At 33.9% G+C, this 11,536-nt stretch overlaps 1 protein-coding gene and 1 non-coding gene across 2 annotated transcripts; one reads left to right on the top strand and one right to left on the bottom strand.

Annotated features, from left to right (window-relative positions):
- Positions 1-14: 14 nt before the first annotated feature.
- On the bottom strand, positions 15-86 carry Trnae-uuc (transfer RNA glutamic acid (anticodon UUC)). Its single transcript has one exon. It is a non-coding gene; the product is annotated as a tRNA-Glu (tRNA).
- Positions 87-4,192: 4,106 nt separating this feature from the next.
- On the top strand, positions 4,193-11,451 carry LOC142337248 (uncharacterized). The gene is made up of 3 exons (XM_075386401.1): positions 4,193-4,362; positions 8,569-8,657; positions 10,988-11,451. The coding sequence occupies exons 1-3, from the start codon at positions 4,198-4,200 to the stop codon at positions 11,193-11,195; spliced, it is 462 nt and encodes a 153-aa protein (XP_075242516.1). The 5' UTR covers positions 4,193-4,197; the 3' UTR covers positions 11,196-11,451.
- Positions 11,452-11,536: the final 85 nt, after the last annotated feature.

Genomic DNA, 11,536 nt, shown 5'->3' with positions numbered 1-11,536 from the left:
TTAGATGAAAAATATTCCCAGTCCGGGAGTCGAACCCGGGCCTTGTGGGTGAAAGCCACAAATCCTAACCGCTAGACCAACTGGGATCTGTTGACAATATGTTGTGCTCTTTTGTAATACAGTATCAGCTAAGCACAGAAACTGTATCAGTGTCTTAATTCTCTTTTTGAGCATAAGCTTATCGACTTACTATTTATAATACATGCACAATTGTCTTACCGCAGATCGAAAGCAAAAAATGAGATTTACGAGATTCCTCCCTCACTCGCTTTATCTATATACCTCAGTATTACTGTAAACATTTCTCAAAAGCAGCTCTAACACAGAACAGCTGTTAACGGGGGCACTGTTCACGGCCATGCCTCTCATGTAAAATGGAAACTGCGTGCGCCACCTCACCGATTGGATCTCTTTTAATAGTTGTATTTTTTAATTCCCGCGAAGCACCTCTAATAACCTACTCACCTGTAATGTAGATTGACTCGCCTGTCGTTCGAGAGCAATTCATCCCACCTTAGTCGGTTTATGTTTTATCATGCCGTTTTTTTTTTATTTGAATTAGTTAATCAAGTAAATAGATGTGTTTAGGAGAATAGTTGGTTGCGCGGATCTTTTCTGCTAGCCCCCCCCCCCCCCCCCGCTTAGTTAGGCACCCCCCATTTATAAATGTGTAAACATATTGTTAAAGCTAAGTAATCTTATACGTGAACATATATGAGCAATATGCATTTACTAAAAGCTACCACAGCTATGGTTTGAAAGTATTACGTATTCAACCAAAATTTGTTGCATATAACGTAAGCATCAATAAAAATTTCTGTATTAGATCATTTTTGGTGTTATCGGCTACAATGAGGGCTTGAATTTATCGGCTACAATGAGGGGGGCGCTAGCAGAAAAGATCCGGTTGCGCTTTAAACTATAGCTCATTGTTAGTCAATTCATCGTATTCCGCGTGTTTTGTATCAATCTTTTGATCAAAAGCTGAAAAGTCAGTTTTTTTAATGCATTATCGCTTTCAGAAGTCGTATGTGTGCGTGGCGTTTGTGTTCGTTATTGCTTTCTGAATTAATGTTTAGGTCAATCGTGAGATGAATTTTTTGAGCATCTTGACCTAGCTCACCCAATAAATTGACTTGTACGCTTACTAATTAAATCTAAATGTAGAAAGTAAACTGCAACTGAAATACAATTGAGGCCATCCAAGACAGATAATTGTAAATCAAGATTCCTGGAAAGATTGAGGTTTTTAGAATTACCTTTACTTGAAAGTAAGGAAGATAGAATTTGAAATCAATATCATTTTTTGGAAACCAACTTTGCTGTCTTTAACTTTAGTTGTTATTTACTGATGGATTGCTGCAGTATAATTCGTCTATTGTCAGGCATTTTGTCTATTTTTTTAACCTTTTTTATGTTTACCTCATCTTTTTGCATCACCAGCGAAGGTAAACTTCGACAATCATTTAATAACAGTCTGTCCATTGAAATAATATTAACAATTGCTTTCTCTGATTTTCATTGGCAGTTGTTCGCTCAGCCTACGCTGCGAAGCTGTAGGCTGAGCGGAGCTATATTGCAGTGCTCTTGGTTTTTTTTACAATTCAAAGAATTTGAATTTTATTGGAGCGCTGTTTTTACGACTCGAAGAGGAGTATTGGAGAATTCCTTCTTTTCAATCAATTTTAGTGGAGTGATTTTTGAAACGGGAAATGAAACACGTGAAAAAATTTGGATTGATTTTGGTGCTGAACAAAAGTGAAGAGCAGAGCGAAAAGAGAGTGCTTTTTGTTCATACCGCTGTTTTTGAGAGAGCGAGAAATTGATGTGTGAAAAAATTTTCTCTAAGCGAGCGAAAAGTTTTTGAACAAAAACTTTTCGCTCGCTTAGCTTTTTTTGCAAATTTTGATTGCTTTGAAGTTTGATTATGATATGTATTTGTTTTAGGCTTGTTTTGACAGGAATTGAAGGTTTCATGAAGTTAATTTGAGTTTAATGCTAATTTGGAGGTTTTTGATCGGTTTTGCTGATTTTTAGATGAAATTTAATGATTTTTGCCTGTTTTTTTGTTTTAATGCTTAAGTGGGATTTGAATAGACGCATTTCACTTAAGGAATATTCAGTTACCATTAGACTTAAGTTTTCTTGACATGACTCATTTTTTTCTTTGGAAAATTGACAGAAAAGTTGAGAAATTTTAAACCTTTTTTCTTATTTTTTTGCAGATTTTCTTTGAATCTTAGACAAGTTCTTTAGCCTATAATCACTTGCCCATTGTTTTGCAAGCTTTTCGTTGCTCTAATTGCAAAGGAACTTCTTTCGGCTTTATGTTTCCTTGTACTATTAAAAAAAGTCATTCAGTTTTTCTAGTTTTTTTTGTTCAATTTGTTTTTTGAATGCCGTTTCTATTCTTCCTTAAATTTTTTATGGCATTTGTAGAGGTTCAGGGTTCACGATAGTTGTTCTAGTTGTTTAGTCATAAGTATGGGCAATTTTCTACGAGTCGTTTCCGGAATTCTTCCGGTTATGTTTTTTTGTTTTAAGATCGGTTCACACATTTTCATGATTTTTGAAGTCAAATTGGAGTAGTGATTTTGGTCACGCCGAAACAGGAAGTGGAGCGAAAAAGCGAGTGGTTTTGCGGCATGAAATTTTTTAACTCTAATATTTAAGTAGAGTGAGAGAACGGTGTTTGAACAAAAATTCGCTTTCTCTCTACTGATTTTCTGTTCACATGCGGCAATTTCTCTTTGATTTTTACTGTTTTTTCGATTTATTGGATCGGATTCTTTTCTTAATGATTTTCCTCAATCCATTCATAGTTCATTCTAGGCCTAGTTTTTTTTTGCTTAAACCAGATCTCACTTTTTCGCTAGTTGTTTTTTTGTTCACATGCTGCATTTAAACTTTGATTTTCTGTTTTTTAAGTTTTTTGATCTGATTTTTTAGAAATGGTTTTCCTCATCATGGTCCCAACTAGGTCTAGCCTTTTGTTTAGTCAATGAAAATTTTTTTGAATTGTACGCCAGGACTTGTCCTGCTGTTTTTTTGTTTCGTTGTCTGACGCTTTTTTCGTTTAACATTTGTTCACACAGCAAAGCTGAAAAGGTCAAATTTTCTGAATGACTTGTTCCTCTCATTAACGGCGTTTGCGCGCTTGACGTCATTTCTCATTCTCTCTCTAGCGAAGGTTTTAAGATCACTGAAAAGTAACGGTGTAAAGTATAATTGTCTCGTGGAAAGCGTCCTGGTACTTCCTCCTGTCTTCATCTGCACAGCCTTCCAGTAGATTTTTGTTGCAGTGAAATTTGGCACCAGTGTCTTTGACCCAAATATCAATCAAGCAGATTCCTTTCCTCTCCAGACTCACCTTACTAAAAGATAAGATCTGAGTTCAGATTTCATCTCGGATAACAGGTTCTTCGTTATTGTAGGGCAAAGACTAGATATGTGCCAATTATTTTTTGATGTGTAATTGTATAATCAGACCGCTTTTTGCACGTTAGAGGTCTGAATGTCGAATCTTCCCCATTTTGACGGAAAAGTTTATTGCAATTCCGCAGCGCTGCGCTATGATTTCCTCGATTTCGTTTTTGATGAGGCAACAATTCTTTCTCTCTACAAATCTGCTGACAGCCAACATGAACTACCGTTATTTTTGTTCTGTTCCTTTCTAGTTTCCCTTCCTGTAACTTTCTGGAAGCTGGTTATATAATTAGTATTTTTGAACTGGCTTGAATTGCTGGCAACGGTTGAAATTCTAATCCGTCAAGGTTTGTGTTTTCAATAAAAGGGTATGATTTTAGTTTAGCTGTAGCTGAACAAATTTGTGTGACAGCAACTACGATTGGGTTATTATAGATTAAATGATGAACTTTAATCATCTGTGAATCGCAATCGATTTTTGTTCTAGATTTAAAGTATAGTCGATACCAAGTTATGGAGTTTAGTTGAGTTTAGTTTTAAGGAGTTGAGTTTTTCCAGGACGAGAAAAAATGGCAGTTTTAATTCAATTTTTCAATAGATAATCGCAATATGCAAATGAATTTCGCATGTTATTTACATTTTTGTATGCTAGTTAAAACCTAAATTTCAGGAATAGTTATAAATTTTTGTTATAGATATTTCCGTGGACGTAAAGTTTCTGAGTTGATAATTTCTCCAGCACAATATTCAAAAACTTTTCTAGAGAGTGGCATGTTTGGCCTTGGCGGTGGATCGGCGGCAAACATGGCTAGACTATTAGGCAGCTTGTTTCCTGGTAGCAACAGTTTAAACTACCCACGCTGGGCCAGAGTAAAAGCTGCAAGGAAGGCTAGGAACAGACGCAGACATACTCCTGGCAAATACAGGACCATACAGGTAGCTAAAATTTTAAATAAATTTCTCGCCTGCAGTTTTATTCTCCCCTTCAGGCGAAAAGTTAATTATTTCATCTGATATTTTTAAGATGTCATCGGACCTGTTTAATTTTAAACTGTAAAATTTGAACTCTTAATTATTATTTTGAAACCGTATATTAAATGGCAATGGTTTGTACCATCTTAATATGGGTACAAAATACCCGCATACGTGGTTACGCATTACCAGAGAAAAATGTTCACAGAAGAAAAGAAAGCAAATCATGCATTCTTGTGATCAAATTTGAATCCTCTGAATTATTGGTTCCTTTATATCTCCAACCTTATTACACTAGTTCAAACTAGCCCTTTGTTTTGCGTGGAACCTATTTTGAAACACATTATTTGTGCTTTGTTTTAGCCCTATTCACGATTTCTCTATAAATTTTTAAATTACAACTTTCATGTTATGAAAGTTCTATGATTACCACTTTTCATAGACATAATAATAAGTTGTAATTTTTCAACATTATCCATTATAAGGTCAACCCGGGTAGTGCTGTATAGCCCTTAGTTTTCCGCAGATTATGCTACTGTTTAATAGCCGTAGTCAGCCTCTCAATGGCTATTACGTAGGCACTCTCCTTTTTTACGACTCGAAGAGGAGTATTGGTTTTTTTAAGGTTTTTTTTACCGGAAGTACTTTTTGTTCAGGCGGCTTTTTGACCTTATAGTGAAAGTGAGTAAAATTGCCGTATAAACTAACTTTTTCTGAGCGAGAGAAGTTTTTTGTTCATGCGCTCCGTTCAGTGAATGACATTTTGACTTTGAACTTGTTTTTTATTGTAACTTGGTTTTTATTGTAAATTGGTTTATTATTTATTATAACTTGGTTTTTTCTAACATGGTTTTTTTTGTAGCTTGGTTACAAAAAACCAAGTTGCAATAATTTTTTCTAGTAAGTTGGTTTTTTGTAGAAGTAAATTCTGATGGATGCGGCATCAATATGCAACCATCTGAAATTGATACCACAATGTTTCTGTGAGCTTAGTGATGTGTTTCAAGTGCAAAATTGGCCAATATTTCTCAATTTTTTGGTCAATTCTTGGCTTTTCATTAATTTCTTTCTTTTTGGCCCTTTGAGCCTACTTTTTAAAAATAAGTTATTAAATATGTCAACGGATTTTTGATAATTACTGAATTGGATGTCTATTTTTGACGTGAGGTGTTTTGTTTTTATAAAATTGTACACATTCTAATCCGATTTTGGCGGTTTTTGTCTTTTCTAATTTTTGTGTTTGTAAAGTCTTTTGGTGCACCGTCGGTGTTTTTGGTTTCGTTTTGTTTTGTTGCTAATTTAATGGTTTTTTTGCGATAACTCTTTAGAATTCAGTGAACACTTTTACCATATTTTGAACATTTTTTTCAAATTGTTTTGCTGTTTCGTAATTAATCTGTTTTCACTTCTTACTGCGACAGAAAGATAGTTATATAATGTTCTTAAACCCCGATTGTTCAATAACAATATATCCATATATATATATATATGTGTATATATATATATATATATATATATATATATATATATATATTTCCTCAATTTTTTTCAAATTGATTTTTAATTAGAGTTTTGAATTTAGTTTCGATTTTTCAGAAGTTGCGAATTACTTTTTTTCTTCTTCACAATCTAGCATCTTTCTTTCACACATTCTCCTAAGACCTATAGTTTTTTCGCCTTTGTTAATTTGAAATTTATCGATTTGAACTAATAAGTTCTGTCTTTTTCCTTTGATTTTTTAGGTAAAAATTTTGTTTGCAATTGATTTTCTTCTACATAATATGGCATGGAGTTTTTGCTAGCTTCAATTTTACAAACTTTGAACCACTCTTTTTCTGCTAATATTCTTAGGGCTGGATTTTGTTAACATACGATTTTTTGCGCTCGAATTTTGTTCTGTCTCTGTCTCTTTAGTCGTGATTAATTTCGATTTGATTAATTTCTTGGACATTGTTTAGTTTTATCGCGTTAATTGTGATTTAAAGGTACAGCTAATCTTTATTGTTAAAGCGACAGAATTTTTTTAGTTACCAATTGAATACTTTTTTTAATATTGCAGAATAGTGTTTTGATTGAGAGAACTTACGGAAATTGACAATTTTTATAACACATTTTGGCCATCTGTTGAAGGGTTCAAATTTTTCTTCCCCAAAAATGTTTTGGGAACATGACATGGTTTGTCTTTTGCCTCTCGCGTTTTTTGATGTCTTCAATGGCGTGCAGAAGATCGCCCATAAACCCAACTGAACTAATAAATTACATTACTCCTATAAAACAAAGAGTAATGTAATTTATTAGTTCAGTTGGGTTTATGGGCGATCTTCTTTTGTTGACTTATTTTTTTTGTTTTAAGTTATTTAGTAGGAACCAGTTGATTTAAAAGGTAATTATTTCACGAAGACAACTCTTCGAGTTTCCGGAGTTTTTCTGGCTATGTTTTTTGGTTCGCTTTACCTTTTGATCACGTTTTTCTTTTATACCTAAGTCACGATTTTCACCTTTGGCTTCTGACTTACTTCACTCACTGTTTCAACTGAATTTATTTTAAATTCTTTCGCTCATTCATTTACGCAATGTGGTGAATACTGTCGAAGTCAAAAGACTCGGGATAAACCGATAAAGCCCTGTCGTTAAGTCATAGTGCATTAGATTATCAAAGTTCATTAGTGTTTGCAAGCTGACATTGGCATTAAGCTTATTAGTTTTCAGTTTAGAAGCTGACTCAAGTGTAGTTTTAGAATCCAACTACAACTGGACGCCAAATTAGAACACTTTTTGACACTGAAAAAAAAAACATGGCAGTACAACTCCTGAAATACAATTCAAAGAATTGAATGAAAAACTTAGAAGTACTCTACCTGACCAGCAGATCTATTGAACAGTGCCAGCCAAAACACAAACATATTGATTTTAAAAAATTGAGAAACAAACAATCAAACAATCTAAACAAAAATATAATCATTGCTAAAACTTTGAAGCTTTTACCCCTCAGGCAAAATTTGATCCCTCTAAATATACCTTTTTCAAAAAATGGTCCAAAACCATTTTTTTAAATTATTGCAGTATTACATCTGCGAGTCCTGAAAAAATTCATTGGCCCTTAAAGATCGATTAACTCGAAAATGACCCAAAACTTTTTAAAAGTGAAATCAAGTGCAAATTTTAATGAAATGTTGCTGAAAATTATAATATTAATTTCTTAAGAATCATTTCTGTGTCTCCAGAGGCTGTCCAGTAGCCCAAATCCAAGCCTTAAATAATTAAGTTGTTCAAAGATCGATAGGCAATAATTTTTATGAAAAATATCAAATTCCAAAAAATAGAATTTCTTTATAAGTGTTGAAAACCATTCAATTGCCCCCTAGCCACTATTTAATATACATAATATAAACATACTATCAAACCCTGTATGAGGTTATCTGGCTGCTTCGGTAAGAAAAAATGACTAAAAGACAAAATTTAGGAAATCTTAAAAAAAGTGCAGATTTTATCAAAAATAATGCTAAAATTCGAGACATTAAAATGTTGAAAACCAATCCATTGTTACTAGAAATTAAACAGTGCCCTGTTATTAAACCTTAGAGATTCCCTGAAGCTGGAAAAACTCAAAAAATGACAAACATTTTCAAAAAACTTGTAAAAAATTGCAAAAATTAGTATCATTTTGCGTGTTTGTGTATGTAGTACACAAACATATAGCTCATAAAATAGCCATAACGAGTAATTTTGTCTCGCAAAAGACCTTCATCAGCTTTTAAAAACTTTAACCTAAGACTAATCAAACAAAAAACTAAAAAATATCACAAAAAACATGAAAAACTGCACCAATTTGAGCCAAAAAACTCCTAAAAATGACCTTTCAAACTTAAATTGAGGCCACCACAGCAGCTGCAACACTCTAGGCACTTGAAGGACTACTAACGTACATTTTGTGCCTCTAATGAAACTTAATGCCCGCTGGGCTTTACCTGTTTATCCCGTTTTGAAAGATCAAAGTCATTGAAAAATGTGTGAACACATCTTAAAAAAAACAGCGCCCCAATACAATTATAATTCTTTGAATTGTAAAAACAGAAAAATACAGATCCCGTTGTGCAACAAGCGCGCCAACGGCGGATTTCTGGCAATCTTCCGGCTATGATTAGTCTTTTGTTGATCGCTTCTTTTCAGGTTGATGACGGGGACTGGGTGGAGGAGGGTCAAGTTTTGGCTTTGCAAAATACCTACGCCTTTTACCCTGGAGAAAATGTCACCGTAAGGTACGATCATATCATTTCTCACAATTTCTGAAATCTGGCGATGGGTTTAAATAAAAATTTCTTTAAAGTGCCCAAAAATTTTGGGAATAAGTTTTTTTTATTCTAGCCCAAGCTTAGTTTTTTATTCTTGTTTCGACCCTAGTGTTTTCGTTTGTTCTGCTGATAAATATCTCGCGCAAAACGCTCTGAATGGTATCATTTGAAAGCGCATCGAACGTAGATAGCCGTAATAAGTTTTTTGCGCAATTGAGAGAAATTATGGGGTGTAATATTTTGTTTATATTTGAGTTACTTTGCATACTTGACTTATGCGAACTAGTAGTCTTTTTGCATAAGGTTATTATTGTTTAAATTAATTTGACTTGGCTCTTGATATTCAAGGCTCTTGACAATTAAGGTTCTTGAGGTTCTTAAGAATTAGCTCTGCTTGTTTTTTTTCGTAAATTGTTATGTTCCAAACAATCTTTATCGATATCGAAGAACGATGCGCTGCAATTGCGCAATCACTCAGCATAACGACAACAATGCGTATTTGGTCGAGTATCAGTACGTTAAATAATTGTTATTTTAAGAACAGCGAAAAACATTTATTTAAAAGCGAAATTATATTTTTTTGTTTTTGAAGCGTATTATTTTTGAGAATTTTGATTTTGTCTGTATTTGGGGGAGGGGGTAGGTTAGATAGGTAGAGGGGGGCTTATATGGGATAAAAAAATCTTTTTTACCTGGAAGTCACCTTTTAGCCTTGAATATTACCGGAAGTTAAACAAAATATATTAAAAAATTGCTCTCAAATGAAGTTTGTAGCAATTATGTTGCTCATGTGGTTTTTTTTAATGCGATTTTTTGCTTTACCGGTTTGTCGTCTCGCCCTTCTGACTTTTCGATCGCAAAAACCGGATAAACAGTAACGACTGGAGGACATTAAGTTCTCTTTGAGCTTTTGGCTTACTAGACTCTAAAAATGCTATTCATCGAAACTCTCTTGGAGACAATTTTTTGGGTGATTCTTAGAGTTTCCATAAAATAGAAAGTATATTTTGTTAAAGAAGTGCTTTTTCTGAAGTTTTTTAGTTTTCTAAGAATTTTTTTGCATTTTTTGTATACCATTTCCTTCTTATAACATCGATCCGAAGAAAATGTGATTTTTGTTACGACTAATCACAAAACAGTGTATTGTACTCACATGCACTGTCATTTTTTTAAAAAAAATTTCAGATTTTTGGTAAATTTCTCCACGGAACAAAAGCTCTGAACAATTTCTGTGCGACAAAATGGAATTGTTTTCAGAATTGCCAGAAAACCTTGCGGTTTATTTGTTACATTTGTCTGAAATTATTCGACAGTGAGACTGCCTAATTCCTATGGGTGTATCGCAGTGCGCAACGCTTTATAAAGTTATAACGATTTTTTGTATACTCCAAAACCAGAAACTTAAGTTGAAGGATTAATATTTTCGCAACCAGGACCCTAAACCCTTTATTTTCGCTTTTAATTGGTCTCAGACAAAGTTTGAAGCAATTATTGTAAACGTGTTGGCATTTTGTTGCAAAATTTTTTCTTGACTGGTTTTGCGCTTTTGTTCTAGAACATTCTTTGACTTCTTGAGTGACTTCACGCTTCAGTTCGCCATTTTTGAGTGATCTGAGTTGCTCTCGTTCGGAAATCAAGGTCGTTGCTAAAAGAGATTGAGAGCTAGAGGCAATCAAAGTGATTAGAGCAGAGTGGTTATGATGTCACTCTGCAAATCTGTATGTCCGTGGTTCGAACGCATGTGGGATCGTTTTCTTGCACTCGTAAAACTTTTGTGAGTTTTACCCCCTCTAAATTAATTTGCCCCCGCCTGTCATTCGAGAGCAATTCATCCGACGTTAGTCAGTTTGTTTCATTGTTTTTGTGGGTATATTGGTACAAAGAGTAATACGTAATGTAGACAGACAGTCGTATTAAAAACAAGTTTTAAATGATGCCTTAGATATTTTTGGAAATGAAGATTGACTGCTCAAACTTTAGAGGTGAAACTCTGAGAAACCAGAAAGATAGAAGATAGAGAGAATACTTCGTTCGCATGGCATACCAAAGTTTGAGATCAGATGGGATATGATTGAGAAGACTGGGTGATATGATAGTTGTTTTTATCGAGATCTGGACTATTTCATAATATGCACTTATTTAGATCTTTAATTGTTAACCTGTTAGTTGAAATTATTTGAAAAGTTACTCTTAAGCTCTAAAGAATCCAAAAAAATTGTATCGTTTTTATTGCATGTAAATTTATTACAATGACATGTAATATGAATGACATGCAAGCCTGAAAATTGTTGTTATAGCCCAGAAAGATTCAGCCTTCGGACACTTAAAGCAGACTGCAGTGGCTTTGTCCGATTTGCAGTACAAGAATTCCAACCGCCTTTCAACTCACAATTGTACACTGTCATGAAGGATCGAGAAACAACGTCACTCATCGGACGATTCATTCACGTCGTCGAACCAATCCAAGCGCTGCCTAACAGATTTAGACTCATATCTTTAACGTGAAAATTATTTCGTGAAGATCAGTGTTGTTAATGATTACAAAGTTTCCTTTCATTTCTGATTAAGTCATTTTTTTTTGTCGAGCCTGCTGATTTAGATGCAAGTATATACGAACTGTTTTATGCGATGGAAGAATTTTTGAAAGTTATTTTTCATTATCCAAAATGAAAGGAAACACAGAGCGAGCTTTCGCTGCAAAATATACTGAAAATTGTTTTTGAAAGGTCATGTATTTGTAATTGAACTGATTTTAAACTCGCTTTTCAAATTGTAAATGAACGCTGAGATTAACGCAGCCCTCCATTCAGTATAATTCAAGAATATTTTAACAACTTTTAACTTGC

This window comes from Convolutriloba macropyga, chromosome 3, assembly GCF_964194025.1.
Source record: "Convolutriloba macropyga chromosome 3, txConMacr16.3, whole genome shotgun sequence".
In the NCBI taxonomy this organism is placed as follows: Eukaryota; Metazoa; Xenacoelomorpha; order Acoela; family Convolutidae; genus Convolutriloba; species Convolutriloba macropyga.
This window is presented reverse-complemented; position numbering and strand designations above follow the sequence as displayed.